We start from the raw sequence: 19881 nt of genomic DNA on the forward strand, positions 1-19881 counted from the left end.
GCCACAAAGACAAAAAAATTGAAGGGTCTTTTCAGAACAGAAAACATACCACTATTGATATTGAATTAATAAGTATTGAACTGAATTGAATTAGACTGAAATGAGTATCTTTATTGTCATAAAAAAAGAATAAGTAAGTGTTTTTTGTAGCCTCAAGGGACCGGGGGTTTCCAGGATTGTCAAGAGGATTCTAGAAGGCAGTACACTGCAAAAACGCAGGGTCTAAATATTAGATATAAGCATTTATTTTCAAGGGAAAATTACTTGAAACTAGTGAAATTATCTGTCCATGCAAGAAGAAAATTTTACTAACTTTGATTTCTTGAAATAAGACAAATGTGTGAGATCTATATTTATCCAAAAATAAGATTTACAAACTAATTCTAAGCAACAAAACAAGTCAATTAAAATTCAAAATAAACATTAAATACTTATTTTAAAAGGTTAAATGCCCTTATTTGTTGCTTAGTCTAAGCAACAAAACAGTCAATTAAATCTTAAAATAAGCCTTAAACCAGAGGTGGGCATCGAGGGCCGAAGTCCTGCAGGTTTTGCATGTTGCCCTTATCCAACACAGCTGATATATGATCAGCTCATCAACAAGCTCTGCATAAGCCTGATAACGATCTTGTTGATTGGCATCAGCTTGTGTTGGAAGTGAGAAACCTCCAAAACCTGCAGGACACCCACCCTCGAGGACTGAGATTGCCCACCTCTGCCTTAAACACTTACTTTAAAAAGGTAAATGGCTTTTATTGTTGCTTAGAATAAGCTAAAAATACCTATTCTAAGAATCAAATCAAGGCAAACATTCTTAAAAGATGTTTTGTTTTATTCATAGAAAATAAAAACAAAATACTGAAAGGAGCATGAAGTGTCAATCTTTATTTGTACTTTAAGTACAACTTGACTGGAACACAATCACCTCAGGTAATACAATTATAACGTGCTCTGACATGTCACAGTCCTAATAAGCTTTTGTTCAAGCTATTTCAACACCTCAACCTTAATTTGTATGGAGAAAACAAAAATAAATATACATGATATACTGAAGCATGAATGAATGAAAAGAAGTCCAGTATGGTTTTATAAGGGTTTTTACAACCTTGACCAACAATATAACCATTGCACTTGCACTGTCAATGTCATCTGAAAATCCAAAACTGCTTTCCAATAAATGAATGCTATTCTGACTTACCTTCAGTGTGGCGTGTTCGGGACCAACACTCCACAATACAGTTTCTTGGGGAGTGACGCCAAAAGGCCTGGATACACCAATCCGACGTCATGAGTCGGAAAGCGTCCAGGCATAACCGTCGGTGTGCGCCGTCTGATTAACGTATAAAACGTCAGATCCTGTTGGTTAGCGTTTGGAGAGTGTTTTTGCCAGATTCAACATGTTGAATCGATGTCAGCCCGTTGTGACATTTGATCACACTGATTGGTTGTTAGCTAGCAAATCAGCGCATGGGGACAAGGCGAATGCAGATAATCAGTGTAAACCTTTTCAATACACGGCCTTTCATATGCAAGTCAGTGTTACTATATCGCTCGTTTTGCACATTACCACACTTTGTATTTGGACATAAAGAAGAGAAGATGAATTCAGCACTAAAGGATATATCATGCAACTGGATAAAGGACTGCACTGTAAAGAGCCTGAGGGTGTGCTTTGTGTGGAAATACGTCGTGAGGAATCTTTGTTTACATTTTATATTTCGCACCCTGAAGAGCTTTCCAGTTCCCTTTTTCAAAGAATGAGGAAAATAGTGACTACTGCCGTTGATGGTATGGAAGGGAATTAGTTCTCACACATGAGCAGAAGGTACTTAATAATTAGCGTTGGTGCCCGTTTGTTGCGGGTTGTACTTCCATCATTTTTCCAACGCGACGTGCCGACATCAGATTGGTGTATCGCGGCCTCTACACCAACTTGACACAGAGGCTGTGATTACGCTTTTGGCGAGAGATGACAGTCGTGAGTAAGTAAGTGACAAGTTCCACAGTGCACATTTAACTTTTCTTTGTCAAATATAACTGGCAAATTACCAACAGCAATGACACACTTGCTGCTAGACAGGTCAAGCTTTGCTTCTGGATGAAGACATCCTGTTGGTCTGTAGGCTGTAACAGACATAATACACATTTAAGGTTAGGTATTATGCTTTTTGCAGGTATTTGATAAAATAATAGAGCTGCCCTCATCTTGGATGCTTATGGTTGTTTGAAAGAACTTATACATGTAAGTAATTATTAATGATGGTCAACAACACAATTGGTACCATGAATTTATTTTTAAATGGATTTTTTTTTTAAAGCATCTTATTTTTAGTTTTTAGGTGAGCTGTGCATATTTTAAATACAGGACATGATAAATTGCTACCCTCAATTACCCCCACAACTTAGTTGTAGTGATTCTGTTTCAAGTCCATGTTTTTAAAGGAAATAAAATGCAATTGTTACCTTTAGGACATGAAGAAGGCCTCACTGACAAAGAGGTATATGTTCTTTGGTGGAAGGGCTGGAGAGGGAAAGATGTTGCAAGGGCCTTCATCAGCGCAACGTGGGCTTCAGCTATAACAGATACAACAGACTTTCAGACCTCCATTTTGGAGGATGAGAATGTATTTTTAAATGTATAATACTTACTTTGATCCATTGTCGTTGCCGGCTACATGGCATTATTTGATAAGCCGCAAAACTGAGACATCGAGCAGAAATCCTCCAATCTCTGTTTAACTTGTTTTATGAACTTGTTTTGTGGATCCAAAATCCTATGCTGCACACCTAACACCAAAATATGTTTCATTAAAAAAAAAAATAATAATTTCAAAATACATTGATGATGTCAATTGTATTTGATGACCACCATAATTAATTACTTACATGAATAAGTTCTTTCAAACAAGGATAAACATCGAATATAAGGACAGCTCTAGCAGACTATCCTTGTCAGCTAAAATGGAGAGAAGTACAGCAGTATTTTAGCATTACACTCTTTTTTTTACAAAACAAAACCCAAATCAATTAACTGTTAAAAACATATCAAAGCATTTCGACTCAGAGTTAGGTAAATAATCAAATGGGACCGTAAGCAAAGTTTAGTTCTTTTGTCTATTAAACTTTTGTAACGAATATTGCCAGTCACCCTAAAAAAAAATTATTTTTCCCATCCCTCATCATTTCACTCTTGGAAATATGCGCAAGGTCAACCTGGGGTGGGGGGGTGAGAGGTCTCCGATCTCCCCCTTTCTACCTAAGCCAGAGACAGCCCCACAGAGATTACACTCTTTTGAAGTTAACCACAGGCCAGGTCACCAGGATGTGAATGTTTGTTATTCACCAGCCAGAACCACGCGTTTATGGCACCAAAGTATTTTATTGGAAAGCTCCATCTTCCCCTCCCTGCTGAGATTGCAGACTGGCAGTCTACAAACTCATAAACAAAATGAACCAGATGGTCCATTGGAATCCTGGTCAGTACATTCCAGCCTTCTTGGAGGTTACACATGACCAGAGTGCCTTCAAGTGGTGACGATCAGAACTGCCCTCACATGAAACACCTATAATCCACAAAGCAATCTTACACATTTCACATAAGAAATTTATCACACACAAGTGAATTTACGCACAACTGAATGTTTCACATCATGTATGTTTTTTGGGAAAAGAATGTGATATGTATTTCAACAGGAATGATGATGGGAAATCAAGAGATTACTTAGTTACTCCAGAAAGAATTAAATGATCTCATGATGCGTTATTAGTTGATATGTGTACTGATAACATGTTTTGCTTGGAAGAACTTGACTTGCCAGCCTGACCAAATTTTATTCTTAATTATTAATTCTTTAAATAATTTGGAGTTTAAAAGTCTCGAATATGGGTCGAGCCAAAAGAGGGACGGATCGGTCACTTTCTTTTTCTTCTTCTTCTCTTTTATTTTGTATGTGGGTGTGTATGTGCATGTGTGTGCGTGTGTATGTATTAGTTCACCTAAAACCTATTAAAAAATCCCATACCGTTCACCTAAACCGAACACTTCAGAATCCAGTCAGTCGTGAGTCGTGAGGCCGTCAGGAGACCCGAGGAAGGACCAAAGAAAAGAAAGGAAAGTGAAATCCATCACTGACCAGACACTACCCACCGGGCCCCCAACCAGAGTCCTTCACCAACCCCAGAAACATCTAAATTCCACCAAATCAGGGAGACCTCAAGAGACCAAAGGAGAGACTGAGGAAAGGAAGGAAGGACAGACGAAGCAGAGTGAGATACACAGACACCAGCCTCCACCGATTCAACGACCAGGGGAAGAATCAGACTGTGTCTGAGTTTCGATAGATGCTGGTGTGGTGGCGTGCATGAAAATCTCCACCAAAGAGGGGAGCCGTCGACCCCCGCCAGGACAGAGCAAGCGCAACACCTCAGGGCCCCCCAGGCCACGGATGCGCCAAGGGACAACCCCCGGGCCCCACAGGGGCCACCGGCCGGATCGGTCACTTTTGAAGAACACGCCCCCACAACTTTAAAACAGCCGGCGCAAACTTTGTTCGCTCTCTTGTTTTCCGGCCTGCTGTTCCCGCTTATTCCCTTCTTCCCTCCGTCTGGCCCAGAACTGACAAAATGACTCCCGGGTATCATGCCACGTTTCTCAACCATGTGGCACCTCTGTTCCCTGAACGACCAAGTGTCTCGGACTTGGCGATCGCACCAAACCGCCGCCGTGCACCAAACCCTGGCGCGCACCCTCCTGCCAGACGGACTATTTTTGGCTTTGTTTTCATTTTTCATTTTATCCTTTTTCTTTGTGTGTTTCGTCCCACTTGTGTCGCCAACAAACTTTTCCGTGACCCCGTGTGTCACCCAGCAACCACTGTTTGGACTGGCAGCGCACAATCCCCGTGCGTCAACCAGCACCTGCTCCATCCTCCGAGTGTCCCGTCGCGGCGAGAGCTAGTTCAACGGCTGGTCTCCCTCGGGACACAGGCACGCAGCGGATCTCGGCCTCAATAGCGGGATTTGGCCAGCTGATACCCGGATCTTCTTGCGCGCCGAGAGTACAACTCCGGCTGAAGCCCCCGACCTCGCCTGAAAAAGGGCAATCCACCTTGAGCCGAGCTACGTCGCTCCTCGTCCAACTGTGGAACATTTTTATTTTTGCCTTGCCTTTTTGGGAGACTAGCTCGATTCAACTCACTCCAGTAAGTTGAACGTCTCATAGCCAATTTGACATATCGCTGGTGCAACTTCCATTTCAAATATCTCAGAGATCAGAAGTCAAACCTTTCCTTCTTACCTTGTTAAATTGTTCCTTTCTTATCTCTAATAGCTTTATTTTTTTATCCCTTTTCTTTCCACCGTATGATAGTTAGGTAGGCAGTGTTTTGATTCTGTATGTGTAACCGTAGTGAATAAATGCATGTTTTTTAAATCTAGTTCAGTCTCAATCGTGCTTGTGTCCGAGTGGATTAGTAATTATTTTAGTAATACAAAGAACCACAAACATTGAATGTGGCGACTTCAGATTATGAATAAATAAATGAGGATTTGGATTTTATTTGTTGCGTTTCTCCAAAACTCAAAGTAAACAGAACGTGGTGCCCCTATAGGCGATTGAGGGAATTACAATTTCCTCAAGCGCTGATCAAATTACTAATTTGTCCAAAAGTCAACATCATTAATTGCTACTTTATTCAAGCTGCAATTACATATAGTGTAGGCTTAATAACGTTTTATTTTATTTATTTATTTATTTATTTATTTTTCAGGAGCTGAAAAGGAATGGGATAAATGCCTAACCACAAAAAATAACCAATATAAAATGTTAACTTATTTAATATATTTTTTAGCATTTATGTTAAGTACTGTACAGTGATTTAACTGTAGTCGAACCCTCAATGTGATGTTTCTGGGATGCAGTCATTACAGTCACAAAAAGTAGTAATTTAATAATTTGAAAAAAAAAGAAAATTAGGGATTGCATTTCAACTAGTTCCAAATAAGGAAGTCTATATTTTCATTTTCAACTCATCCCACACACACGCGCGCGCACGCACGCACACGCGCATACACACACACGCAAACACACGCACGCACACACACTTCAACGCACCCCCCCCCCCCACACACACACACACGCACGCACGCACGCACACACGCATACACACACACGCAAACACACGCACGCACACACACTTCAATGTGCAGGGGCATCAGAGGCATTACACATTACAAATAAGATCATATAATAATATAATTTCTAATAGTATGTTGAATATACATTGTGACAAGTACAGAGTTTGCTTTGTTCTCTGCTTGGTTTCCTGATGAACGGAAATACATTGAGAAAAACAACAAGTTACAGATAAACCTTATTAATACATTTCTATTCAATTACACTTAATTTACTTTGAAAACTAAACCAAACAACATGTAACATATTCTACTATTGTTATTAATTTTCTATCTTCAACTGTTATGATAGCATGTTAAAAATGACAGAAATAAGCTCCATTGTTCATGTACTTAAACCCTCATGTCCCGTTTCAGCGTCAGTTGGTTAACTTAACAGCATATTAGCAACACAGCACACATCCAGGATCGTGCTCTCATTGCCAATAGACCGCTAGCATTAGAAACTTAGCTTCAACATTTAGGATAATTCGTCACAATTTCTTTACTCAAACCCTCTCCCAGGACCACATATGCTTAGCAACCCAACTGACAATTGACAGAGTGATACACATTGTTTGTTTTATTTGAATGCACCTTTTACCGACCTGAAACGCAGACCGCAGACACGTTTGGATTCCCGCTCACAGCCACGGACTCACAGTGGCAGCGCGGCTCAGATTCTTCTTCTTTTTCTACGCCGTGTGTCTGTCTAGCTAGAAATATGGCAACAATGAAACGGCGATCCAGTAACATAAGTTAATGTACTAGATGTTAAAAAGTAGATAATTAAAATCAACGAGATGAAATTCTAATTATACAAATATATACATACTACACAATTCAAGCTCTGCATGTTTTACAGCAGTGCAAGTTGAATACTATCCCAAAACAATGTAACATTTGGTGCCAGTGATACTTCAGAAATAAAAAAAATAAAAAATGAGTTGCTTTCTATTAAATAGCTTCAATACAATTGCCCTCCAAAAGTTTTACCTCTGAATTAGTTTTCAGTTACATGCAAATAATTATCTCTCTCATATGAAACTATTCATAGTTTTTTGATTGAGAAGTGTTGATTAAATGTTGCTATTTTTTTATTAAGTTGAAGTGAAACTCTGGTGTCATGAAAAAAGATTTTGTCTCGACAGCAAATGAGTATACCTAACTAAATATTATAGCAATAAAATGAATAACTACTAAGAAAAATTCTAGATAACCACAAACAGCAATTTATGTGTCAAATAGAAAAGACCAATTTATATATGAAGCTAAAAAATATCAAATGTAAAACAAAAGTGAAATAAAAATACTTACTCTTGAATCGCTACAGAAAATTGGTGACTGTTGTTCACTTTCAAAGATCTTCTCACTGCCAGGTTGTTGCGCAGTTTGCACATAAATACACGTTAATATGAACTCTATTAACAAATGAATATTAACGAATTAACTATTTCCACAAAAAGCTATAGTATGATCTATAAAACAAACACACCAGGAGCATGCAATGGCATAAAATCACAACACCTCCAGAAGAAGTTGAAACTATACCCCCTGAAGTAGGGTAAACTTGTATTTTCATGATATGCAATTGTAACCAGTGCAGTTGAAACCCTGCTGCTGAGCTTATATGTGGGGCTGTCCCTTTAAGAGCTGCTGGCTCTTGCCTGCTCGTCTTTCATCAATTTCAACTAGACCCAGCTGTGGTGCTCTTGATTGAGTGAGAATGTCCCTTTTAAGAGCCCACTGCCCCCTTGTTTGTTCTCTCCTGCTTCACTGCCGTTGGTACACGCTGTCCTCGCTATGACTAAAACAGTCATGTTTGGTGAAAAGTCAACACTGCATACCAGCAAAAGAACCTTCTCCCTACAGTGAAGCAGGGTGGTGAGAAGTTCTGGGCTATCTTTTCATCCTCCGGACCTGGACAACTCCACATAGTCCAGGGAATCATGAATTCAGAGGAATATTGTGAAATCCTGGATCATAACCTGAAGCCGTTATTTGTGAAGTTACAGCCTGGTAGAAGATGGATCATGCAACATGACAATAATCCAAAGCATTCCAGCAATACAACCAAGGAATGTCTGAAGAACGACAAGATTAATGTTCTGTATTTGCCCAGTCAAAATCCTGACTTAAATTATTTTAAAATACTGTGGCGGGACCTGAAGCAAGCAGTTTATGCTAGACGCCCATCCAACCTCTCTCAACTGTCTGCATTTTGCAAAGAAGAGTGGCAAAAATCCCTCAAAGTAGATGTGAAAGACTGATAAGTCACTAAAGAAAGTGTTTGGATAAAGTTTTCATTGCAAAAGGAGGTGCAATGTCCGAATAAGTGAGAGGTTTACATACTTTTGCACCCATGAAATCTGAGTTTTTCTTAAATCAACCACTTTTGCTCAATAATGAATGACAATATTATCATTATTTTTGTTCAAATCCATTATTTTCAATGTCATCATTGTAGATTGGGGTATGACTAAACATTTAATAAGGTTATTTTAATATTCTATAAAAAAAAAATCTGACCATGTCTGCAGGGTTCACAATTTTTTGAGCAGCACTGTATGCATACATATACATGATACATGCCAATTTTGAAGTCAATTGGATAAAAACTGTTGTCAAAGGAGGAAAAAGTATTTTGAATTAAATTCATAGCTCACTTCCTGTACATTTTAGGATATGGCTTCCACCAAAAAATTTGTGCGTCTCGGGGTGCTACACGTACCTGCCAAATTTTGTAGCCCTTGGTCAAACGTGCCGGGATTGGTTTAAAATTTTCCAGACTAGGGTTCGCTATAGAGCCATGTTGTTAGGATAACGTCATAATTTGCCGGGTCCGAAGAGTGCGCAAAGTTTGGTGAGTTTTTGTACATGTTAAGGTCCCCAAAAATGCGATCGTTTGCAGAGTAGAATAAAGAATAATAATAATTTTTACAAAAACAATCGGGACCTCGCAGCGGTTGCTGCTCAGGCCCTAATTCCTACAAAAACAAAAGGGACCTTGCAGCGGTCGCTACTCTGGCCCTAATAACAATTCCTACAAAAACAATACGGACCTTGCAGCGGTCACTGCTCGGGCTCTAACTAGAGCTGCGAGCAGCTATAAATGCCCCTCGCAGCCCGGGCCACTGTTGCGTACTTGCATGTTGGGGTACTGGTACCTGGGATTTAATGTGAGTGTTGGTTGGACAGTTACAGATGTTTACTTTTGTTTTGTCTCGGGATCCGTTCAGTTTTTCAGTCTTTTTAACTTCATTTGCGGAACAGAAGTGAATAATCATCCCAAAGAAACAAGTCAGCACAAGGCTGCCGTGCTGCACAGAAAAGGGTTGACAACGCTTCATCGGTTATGTCATCTATCTCTGATAGGATGCTCAAAACAATAATAACTTCAAACTCCCACGGGCTGGAAGCCACATAAAACAAAAAGATGAAATTGACAACAATAAAAACCAAACTAATAATTGCATCCAGTCTGTTGGGTGGCTATAAAAGCAATTACAAATGGAGAATGTACTTTTTATTCAGTTAGCAGCACTGCACAATTTACTGGAATCTCAGTTTTGAATGGATGGACCTTTTGAGGAATTCAGAATTAAAGATGACCCAACTGATAATTTCTTACCACAACCCGTGGGGTCACAAGGAGATTGACTTCATGTCGCACTATCTCTCCTCCTCTGATGTCCCATAGCCTGCTGACACGCTTGATAACTGCTTCACTCCACTGATACAGACCCTGACTGGTACAGAAGCACACAAAAGAGATTAAAATATATATATTTTTCAGTCAGTTCATTCAGGAAACTTGTACTTTCCTGTTGCTTGAATAAACTTGATAATTATAGCAGAAAAGGAATTCATTAAAAAAAGCATTTTGTGACAAGTTTTTGCAATTTGGTATGGTGTTATGTATGGGCACAACATTTTCAAAAAACACCGCATACAAGTTGGGGTTGCCCACTCGTGGTGATACGCAACAAGTTAAAAATGGCCGCCAATGAAGATTGGAATGTCATATTTCAGCACGTTGGCAGCAGATCCTTGTGCAACACCATTTTATATATGGTGTTTGGTGTTTTTGATCACTTCTATTTAAACGTCATTGTAAAGAACAAAGGCTATTTTCACTGTTAATATTTAGTGGCTGGACTCAATCCTAAAATCCCAATTTGCTAATTGTGCCGACATCAGTGAATCATTTCCGGTTGGATTTGTGACATAATGTGACGCATGTCCGAGAAAAAAATATATATTTACCGTAAAATAAATTTAATTTGACCCAGACGTATATTTAGCCCATTGTTGGGGGTGCTTCAGCATGGAGCCACAACACTGAGAATAAGATTTGGTTTTGAAAAAAAAAAAAATCATTGGGGAAAAAGCTGCATTGACATTGAAACAAGTATTGTCATTGTAAAACAAGTGCAGTATTGGCATTGTAAAAGGTTGTATTGAAAAATAAAATACAGACATAAAAAAATAACTATTTTCTTTAAGCATATTTTTATGTATTATGATGTCTTTTTCAATGCCAATCTGCAGATTTTTTTTACACTTTCTTTTTTCCGAGTGTCGCTTTCTGGTTTTCAGTTTCAACTTATTGCCAGTGTTTTAACGTGGGGGGTGGGGCTTTGAGCGCAAGAACGCCGTCCAGCTTTTCAGGAAAGGAGAGAGGAAAGCGCGCCCTCTCTTGGATAAAGACAATACTAATGGATACAAGTTCACCAGGAACTCCTAAACCGGCCGCCACCCGTTCCTGTTCCGGTGGCGCATGTCCTGCTCAGATGGACTTGTGCTTGGACCCTATGCCCACTTCCTGGCCCCACTGCCATATTTGACTTTTGTTTGGAACGTCTGGGATCAATCTTTGTTGGATCATTATCGCTGTCACCATTCTTGTGTTTTGTTACTTTGATTTTTGGTCTTTTCAGAACTTTGTTGTTTTTTTATTTATTTAGAGTTTTACCCAGTACCCCTGTTAGTGTTTTTGTTAATACATTTTGTTCAGTACTCGATGCATCCCTGCCATGGTTCTCCTACCTCCCTGCACATTTAGAACTAATACATTTTTATTGCATTTTAATACATTTTATTGTATTTTATTCTGGTTGGTTTTTTTGCCTCACTTTTATTTATGCTGTATATACATATATTTTACACGTTTGTCTATATATACAGTATGGGTTTTTTTTCATACGAGGCTGTCCTCTTTTTGTGAAGCGCTTTGTGATTTCTGTCTGTGAAAAGCGCTATAGAAATAAAGCTTACTTACTTACATTTGGGTCCTCCACCCCACGCGAACCGTGACAATTAATGTCTCTATTGTGCTGCTATTGACGAGCTTACTAACATGTGTGGCGTGTGTGTGTGCGTGCGTGCTTGTGTGAATCCAGAATAAAGTGAAAGATGAAAGAAAGAAAGATTTCCTCCACTGTATCATCCACCAGGAATCTCTCAGTAAATCGGTATTGCAGCTGAATCATGTTGTGAATCCTGTCGTGAAACTCATATCTTTGCTTTGTGAAAATGGTTTTCTTTTGTATGACCTATTGATAGATCTCATTTATTAAAAAATGTTCCCGCCCTGATCTGTTCTCCAACTATTGGATCATTTGTATCTTTATGTTTTTGTTCCAATATACTAAGTTCCATTTGTAACCCATCTAACTACTCTTGACACTTGTTTTTTAAAGGTCCCATAGCATGAAAAAGAAAAAAAAGAAAGTGGTCGGACGAATATGTGCAATATGAATTCACATGCATGATGGAACGTTTGGAACTCCACAAGTTCAATTTGTAGGCTGTTTTCATTGTATCTGCTGCCCCTGGGTTCCATCTTTAAGGTCCCATAATATGAAAATGCACTTTAGTGGGGTTTTCTATCATAATATGCATCCTTGGCCTGTCTACAATCCAACCAGGTATGAAAAAAGTTTGTCCGCAACTTCTTTCGCTTTCTCCTTCTTTCTAAAATGTGTGCTTCAAACGGGCAGATTAAACTTTTGTGATTTAGTGACGTCAAAAAGACACGGAAGTGCACTCGACCTAGCCCCCTCGGGTTAGTGGCACCACCTCTGGTAAAGGTTTGCCACGCCCACTGAAATTTTAGAAGCTGGCTGCACCTTTTTTTTTCTCCCCGTGCTCGCAAATGCTCCGTAGAGAGGGAAAACAACTATCAGGAACAAGTGGTTGCTTCCTTCGTCCCAAGTCTTTGGGAAGACAGTGGATTAATTTTATTTTTGAAGGATGTGTACCGACATCATTTCTCAAAGGACTGTTTTGTTAGTGAAATCCTGTTCAGAGCTGGATTTGCAACACGTTTAAACATAATGGATCAGTCCCAACAGCGTGACACGACTGCAAACGGGAAAGATGTAAATTTAACATTTTTGATTTAGCCTTCCTACCTATCCTTTCTAATAAGAGACATGCACCTTCTACCATATTACTGGTGTGTTTTTAGTGCCTAAAGTGGGAGCTACATTTGTCGTGTGGAGGTTGTTTGGTTACAAGAGGTCAGATATGATAAAGCAGACGGTGGTTGGATAATATGAAGCGGTTGCGTATTGTTTTGTCAAGATACAATCCGCGGTGGTTAATTTGCCGTGACTGGCAACTCGCTACCTAGACATGACTTTGTGATGCTAACCGGCCGCTGAGTGGTCTCGACGAGAAGGCTTGCACGTTGCGACCGCGCAGTGGCCTAAATGTGCACATTTGTGTTATTCATAACAGTTTGTAAATGTCTACAAGCATTCACGGCAAAATAACGTTCGCGGGAGATTTGCCGGTTACGGCAAAATAACCATTGCCTAAACAATCACAAACTAACGCTACAACATAGTCTCTGTAGTAACGTTATGCTACTTTTTCTTATGGTAAAACGTTATGCCACTTTTCCACTTATTAAAATAGTTCTCAAATGTGTAAAAGACATGTCTGAATTTTTCTTTTCTTCTGCTCCCATGGCCAGTCGTTTCCATTCACAACATTAGCACATGGCTACCATGACCAAAATCACTGCCCCTTTGAGAGAGAAGGGTATGGCCTAGGCGTGGCCTGGTGCAGCTTATTACATAAAAAGTGACACACCCCTGAAACAGGCTGTTTTGAACAGCGTTTTTTGGCTGATTTAGGTACAGCAAAAATATTAGATCCAAAGTCAATTTTGACGAATGCATGTCACATACATGTCTATTGCACATTTGAGAACTATTTTAGTATGTTGAAAAGTTGAATAATATGAGACCTTTAAGTAAATTCCATATTCTATTAATTTGCCTCTGAATACTACCTTACATATGTCCCACGGAGGATAAATCATTGTCATTGTGCTCCAAATATTCATCAATGACCTTCTTATTTTGATCCTTCATTTGATTCCGTTTGTTAACGTTTAGTCTCCATAAGGTCACTCTTCGGCCTTGTTTGAGATTTCATTTTGAATAGATTGGATTATATGTGCTGATAGCACACTTGTTGCACACTCTAATGGGAAAAACGAAAGCATGGAAGAGGTCTTGCGTCACTCGTCGCGAAATCATGGTGTTTGAGCAGTGCTAAGTGCTAACGGTGCAGTCTTCTTTCGATTCAGTCACCAAATGAACATGGTTTTATAGCGCGTTCTGTCACAAGTCTGTGTGCTTTGGCTGGGCATGGGCTTGGAATGGGCTTCGTTGTTGGGCCCCACTTGGGCAGTAGGTGGGCAGTGGATGGGCAAAACTAAGTATGGGCAAAACTAAGTGGACTCTGGCTGGGCATTATCTGCGCAATGACTCATATGGTTGCTACTGTGTTCTCCCCCAACCTTTAGAGCAGCAACGGCTATGTAACTAGGGACCACCCTAAAACAAATAAAAAGAGAGGGCTCAGCAAAGTGTGTTTCAGAGCGGTAGGAGATTGTACTTATGCACATCTGTGTCTGTTCTCCTCGAGAGCAAAAATAATCTGTCTCTTGTCTACCTTTCTTGTCTGTTGCTTATTAAATGTTCTAGGTTGACTGGACTTGACATAAAGTTCCGTTACGACTTCCTCCGCCCTTTGTAGCAAGGCCTCAGCAGCTTCCACTCGCTTTTCCGCCTATTCAGTTCTAGTGTTTGTCTTCGTAATTCCTTCCTGGATTTCATTCAGTTGCTGGTTGTCTTTTCTGAAGTCTCTCAATTCCTTCAGAATGAGGCCAAGCTCCACTCTTTCACTTTTCTCTTCTTGTGCACTCGCGTTGTTACTCTCCGCCATGTTGCTAATAGAGGAGCTAGAGCTAATTGTGCCTTCCTCAGGCAACTCCATCCGCAATGCTTTTTATTCTTCACTTTTGGCATTCTCGCTGCCCAATATCGCCAGTACTCTTTTAAATGATTTATGACCACTTATTCCAGTTGTTGTGGGCGAATTTAACCTCCAATGTTGAAGTTTTCTAGGCTGCCATTTCACCGTTCTCCAAACCGGAAGTCCCTATGACTTTAGATGTTATATGATTTTTTATACATTTTATTAATCATCAATAACATACATTTGTTTTTGTTACACACATTCTTGGCAACATGTTATTCTGATGTTATGCTGGGAGTCTGCATTTTAATTTATCTTTCTAATGTATCACTTGAAACATAAGTGAGACATTCATGTGGTATGGATGCAGAATTATTTTAAGGTATCTGCAAAAAAAGAAAAAATTGAACAAACATTTGCTTCAATAATTTAAAACAAATTGAACTCACCTTTCATTAAAGGCAGGAAGGCCACTGGAAAAGCGAGGAGTCAAAGGTTTTCCATTATCATCCCGGTAGAAAGCAAACAGACCTGCAGAAAACCCCTGATGGAAAGATAAGGCATGTATGATTACATTGCGCTCCTAAATATTAAGCAAATATGCTTATTGCTTAAACGTGTCTATGTATATTTTCCTAAATCACCAATCCAAATGATAGTGTATAAACATTTTATAATATCAACCATTATATCAACTTCTTTATCATGGCAATTAGGGCTGGGACACAAATTGTTTGGCAATATATTGCTATACTTGTCACAATACGCAGTATTGATCTATTAAGTATCGATACTTTTCGATACCTTACGTTGCCATGCAGCGCATGCACAACCGGCTGCATTACAAGTAGCCAGTCATATGTTAATCTACTAAAATGATAGGGAGCAACACACATCGCAGTTTAGAGGCAACTACAAAAAAAAAAGAGACAAACAAGAGTTTAGCCTACTAACTAATGCCTTCGCCTGGGACCGGGAGACACCAAAGACGAACGGGCACCTTCACTTGCCGCTACAGCTACTTGCTAGTTTATTTTCCTCTCCGCTTAGTGATATGCTTAAACTCAGTGGGTCATCTCGTCTGTTCTGAGGTCAGAGGCAAGGAGTTGGGGACCTGCGGGAGGGATCCACCACCGATGCTTCGAGGTGGCTGCCTCGGCCGAGCTCGGGCACCGTGCACAGGGGAATGGGTCCTCCACCGGCAGCCACGAGGTGCCCTGTGGGCTCGCCGCAATTGATAAGTTTATTTTCCTCTTCACTTAGTAATATCTTAGATCAGAGGTGGGGTGTGTGTGTGTGGGGGGGGGGGGGTGCGCTAGGGATCCGCCACCTCCTTGTCGAGGCTTCAAGGTAGCTGCCTCAGCCGAGCCCGGGGACCGAGACACGGGCTGCACACGGGGGAACGGGTCCTCCACCGGCAGCCGCGAGGTGCCCCGCGTGCGCGCGGGACGGTGCAGCGCTTGGTCTGCGCTTGGGGGAACAAATGTCAAAGCGGCCTGCGACAGCCACAGCCACGGGGGGAGTTGCACGGCGGTGGGGCACACTGCTCCCGATCAATGGGGAAGCGACGCTCAGAACAAGGCAAGTATGTTCCAACTTCCAAGTATTGATGATCAATGTGTCCTGCATAAAGTTAGTTTTTTCCCCTCAATGTCCAAAACAGGTGGATGAAATTTGAAAATGCATGCTAATATCACAATTTTAAATATTGTCAAGGTCCCAAAAACGTATTTATCCGTTTTTTTGTTTTTTTTTATGCGAGATACATAAGGCTTTGACGCAGAAAACGCTTAAAGCAATGGTAGTTATTACAAAAATGGCCAACAGGTGGCAGCAGAGTATAAGAAATCAAGCCGGGCCATGTTGCAAACCAGCTCATTTCCCCAGAGTTCAAAACTGATTTGTGAATAATGATGAAACTTAGCTATATTCTAATGCTAATTGCTGCAAAACGGAAACAGATACAAATTTTTTCCTGACGAAAGAAAAGACTCATCTTTGTTTTGGTAGGTTCCATGCATTCACAGCAAGAGAACACATTCTGTGGGCCTTACAAAATCAGTCAAAATCCAGGGGAGCTAAGGGGGTTATAAAATAAATAAATAAAACATAACACAAAAAAATATCACCAAAATATCAGGATCCGGATTGGATCATTGGATCATGACGGAATTGGATCGTCCCGGCCCTAGTGGCAATATTGTTGCACAATACCACCGTGACAACAACAGTATTTTTTGCAAAATTACTCCAACTACAGTTCCAAATTATTGTGCACAAGACTTTGGGGTTTCAAACACAAATTCACAATGTACCAAACTTAAAAACTGGGACAAAGTCAAGGCCCAAACTCAAAATTAATTGAAAAATGTATTGCAATCGATGCATTTTCCCTTCTCCCCAGAATGTAGTGTTACATCTTTATGAAAGCAAACGTTAAGTTTAGCTTGAATACCGAATCTGGGACAAGCAAACTTATAACGTTATAAACACCAGATATCAATTTTAAAATAGAAGACACATCAGTGGTATTTCGTTATTATTTAAATATATAGTTAAATAAATACTTATTTCTCCCTTTATATGTAGCCTATTCTTTTTAATGCAAAGCTTTGTTCACAGGCCAACAACAGAATGACCCAAAAAATAATAATAAATAAATAAGAATGTCCTTCAATGAAAATCCAACCTAAAAACCCATTAAAACAACAATGGTCTTTCTTAAAAAAGAGATTTTAATTTCAATGAGACTTTTACCTTGGTAATAACCTTTTTAAAAAAAGATCCAAATAAGCTTACTTTGACAGGAGAAAATAAATATGTTGTACTGACCAGAGCATGAATGATCTCATGTTTCACGGTGGAGAGCATTCCTTCAAACTCCTGAGGCTGTGATGAGATCATGGTGGGACACAGGTTGGCATAACCTGCTATAGGCCTAAATGGAGTGGGGTGGGGTTCTATTGTCATCATTACACTTTTCCTCATGTGTCAAAAAAATTAATAAATGAGATTCTATACATATTCGAATTCACACTTAATTCCCTTTAAAATTATCTATAATATATGGACGTGTGGGATCTGTCATAGGTGCTATTTAAAAAAATATATAACTATTTTAGCTGAATAACTGTTAATTATGCAAACTTAAAGGTATAAATGGGCATAAGTGTCTCTGTGTATCATGCATTAGACACTTTATTTTAACCACAATATGAGTATAATCACCCTGTATTAATTGTTTTGCATTAAAAATACAATGAGTAAAACCTTTCTATATATGCAACTAAAGATTGAAAGTGCCTACTACGGCTACATAATAAGGCAAAAGTACACGAGAATGGAATTGCATGGACCGCTCCTGATCACTATTCTCTAATTATTTGTGACAGCAAGTCCTGCTAATGTGTTTGGGAGAATACAAAAACAGAAGCCTCATGTGCTATATCAAGCCACTGTTTTCTTACTGCTCGTGACAACCCAAGTCCTGCTAATATGTTCTGAGTAGCCATTAGTAGCCATTTCAAAATATGCCGTTGTTATGAAGTGTGTCATTCTGTTCTGTTTGAGGCAGGTTTTCGAGACGTGCTGCTAGCTAAAGTCGGCAAAAAAAAAAAAAAAGACGTTGGCTAAGATGCACTAGTTCTAATTGCTTATTTTCATAAACTTCTATTACAAGATCTCAAGGAAACTATTTGTGGAGAAATCTTACAATCAACATTTTTGTCTAAACTATTTATTTTAGCTCAAAACTAATGTTGCCAACATGCAGACCCTTCGCCAGAGTGGGTTACATATTAGAACATATTTTACATGGGAAAGTTACAGCTTAGCTTAATTGTGTTGTGAATGTGTTTTCTGCAGTATGGTACACATATATCGTACCTACCTGTCCAGCACTGATTCCAGCTGGCAGTAAGCAGCATAGGCCACAATGTTTTCCTGTCCACATCGCTTTGTGATAATACCACTAACGTAGAGGACAAAGTCAAACCCTTCCACGCCCGAGCCATCTGGGGGGCCTGACGGACCACAGGACTTGCCCGACTCGGTGCACATCTTGCATTGCTAAAAATGAAATACAGAAGAAAAGAATGAACAGGAACAATAACAACATTCTTATTTATTACATTATGTTGCAAATTAAAGGGGAACCTCGGTTTTCACGTGCCTCAGTTATCGTATTGGGGTTTTGATTATTTTTTTCTGAGACATGTTCTGGTTTGTTGCTAAATAATCCACCACAGGGCCAATAATCCACCACGGGGCCAAAGAAACTCACCAATGCCAGCCCTTCAATGACAATCAAGAAGACTAGATACAGAATCTAAAAAAAGAAAAAAAAAGAAAACATCTTTACAAGGTCACACCTGTCGCCATGGGCATGCCCGCCCACCAAGATGATTGTGCCCCCCTCCAATTTGAGGCATGGACCTGTAAACTGGTTCTCCTTTTTTTAAATTATATTTTTCATTCATTCTGTTTGACACTCTTAACAATAATATTAATAATGTATCGGATTTATATAGCGCTTTTCTATCTAATTAGACACTCAAAGACGCTTTACAATGGAACGGATACATTATTTATGCACTCACACATCTACACTGTGGTGGCGGTAAACTACTTTAGTAGCCACAGCTGCCCTGGGGCAGGCTGACTGAAGCGAGGCTGCCAGTGTGCGCCTACAGCCCTCCGACCACCACCAAACATTTGCACCTTCCATACACCAGTGTGAGTAGCACTGGAGGCAATGTGTATGAAGTGCCTTGCCCAAGGACACAACACATGACTTGGGGAGAGAGGGGATCGAACAGCCAACCTTCTGGTTACTGGACGACCGTCTCTACACCCTGAGCCACGGCCGCCACTCTTATGTCCGACTGTCAGTAAACGCAACACAGGTCTTGCGGAGGAGGTACATTACGTTCGTGTGTAGTGTAGTGGTGTGGTTTTGTTTGTTTGATCTTATCTGCAACAGCCATCACAGCCTTACTAAAAATAATGTTAGGTAGGCCTACGGTGGCTTACACGCGACAAATACGTCAATGTTGGCGTGCAAGAGTCATGTGAACATGTCACATTTTGTACACGTGAAGCTGCAAGTTTCCGAGGACGCTGGGGCACAAGAGGCAAGTGAGGAGGGACATACTACAAACTACATTTGTGTCAGGAACTAAAGAGCCACTTGGAAAAAGAAGAGCCACATGTGTTGTTTTTGTTTGGGCATCTAAAATGAGGTTGGATTTTGCTTCCTAATTCTACTGCAGACACCGTTCAAACAGGTGGCCCGTTCGAAGCGATATGTCAGCTTTATGATAAATATATGTATTCACCATTAAATCAGCAAATAATTAGTAAGATTGAGTTAGAATGGGATAATATAATCCAAGGTAATGGTTCTGTATTAATCCAATGAGTTGTGGCTTGATG

General features: G+C 39.9%; 1 protein-coding gene and 1 long non-coding RNA gene across 5 annotated transcripts in view; both read right to left on the minus strand.

Annotated features, from left to right (window-relative positions):
• lmln (leishmanolysin-like (metallopeptidase M8 family)) overlaps positions 1-19881 on the minus strand; it is an 86027-nt gene that overhangs the window by 30583 nt on the left and 35563 nt on the right. For all 4 annotated transcript variants that reach the window (XM_086090606.1, XM_086090610.1, XM_086090608.1 and 1 more), the window contains 4 exons: positions 18338-18516; positions 17281-17386; positions 14898-14992; positions 9803-9920 (listed from right to left, as the gene is read on the minus strand). In XM_086090606.1, the coding sequence (XP_085946732.1) occupies positions 9803-9920; positions 14898-14992; positions 17281-17386; positions 18338-18516 (498 nt within the window). The remainder of the gene's footprint in view (positions 1-9802; positions 9921-14897; positions 14993-17280; positions 17387-18337; positions 18517-19881) is intronic.
• Positions 9-9772, minus strand: LOC147164232 (uncharacterized). The gene is made up of 5 exons (XR_015096624.1): positions 6780-9772; positions 2887-2956; positions 2650-2787; positions 2464-2574; positions 9-2124 (listed from the first exon to the last, which is right to left on the minus strand). It is a non-coding gene; the product is annotated as an uncharacterized LOC147164232 (long non-coding RNA).

This window comes from Leptonotus elevatus, chromosome 12 (genome assembly GCF_054856555.1).
Source record: "Leptonotus elevatus isolate MCC_2025b chromosome 12, RoL_Lele_1.0, whole genome shotgun sequence".
Classification (NCBI taxonomy): domain Eukaryota; kingdom Metazoa; phylum Chordata; class Actinopteri; order Syngnathiformes; family Syngnathidae; genus Leptonotus; species Leptonotus elevatus.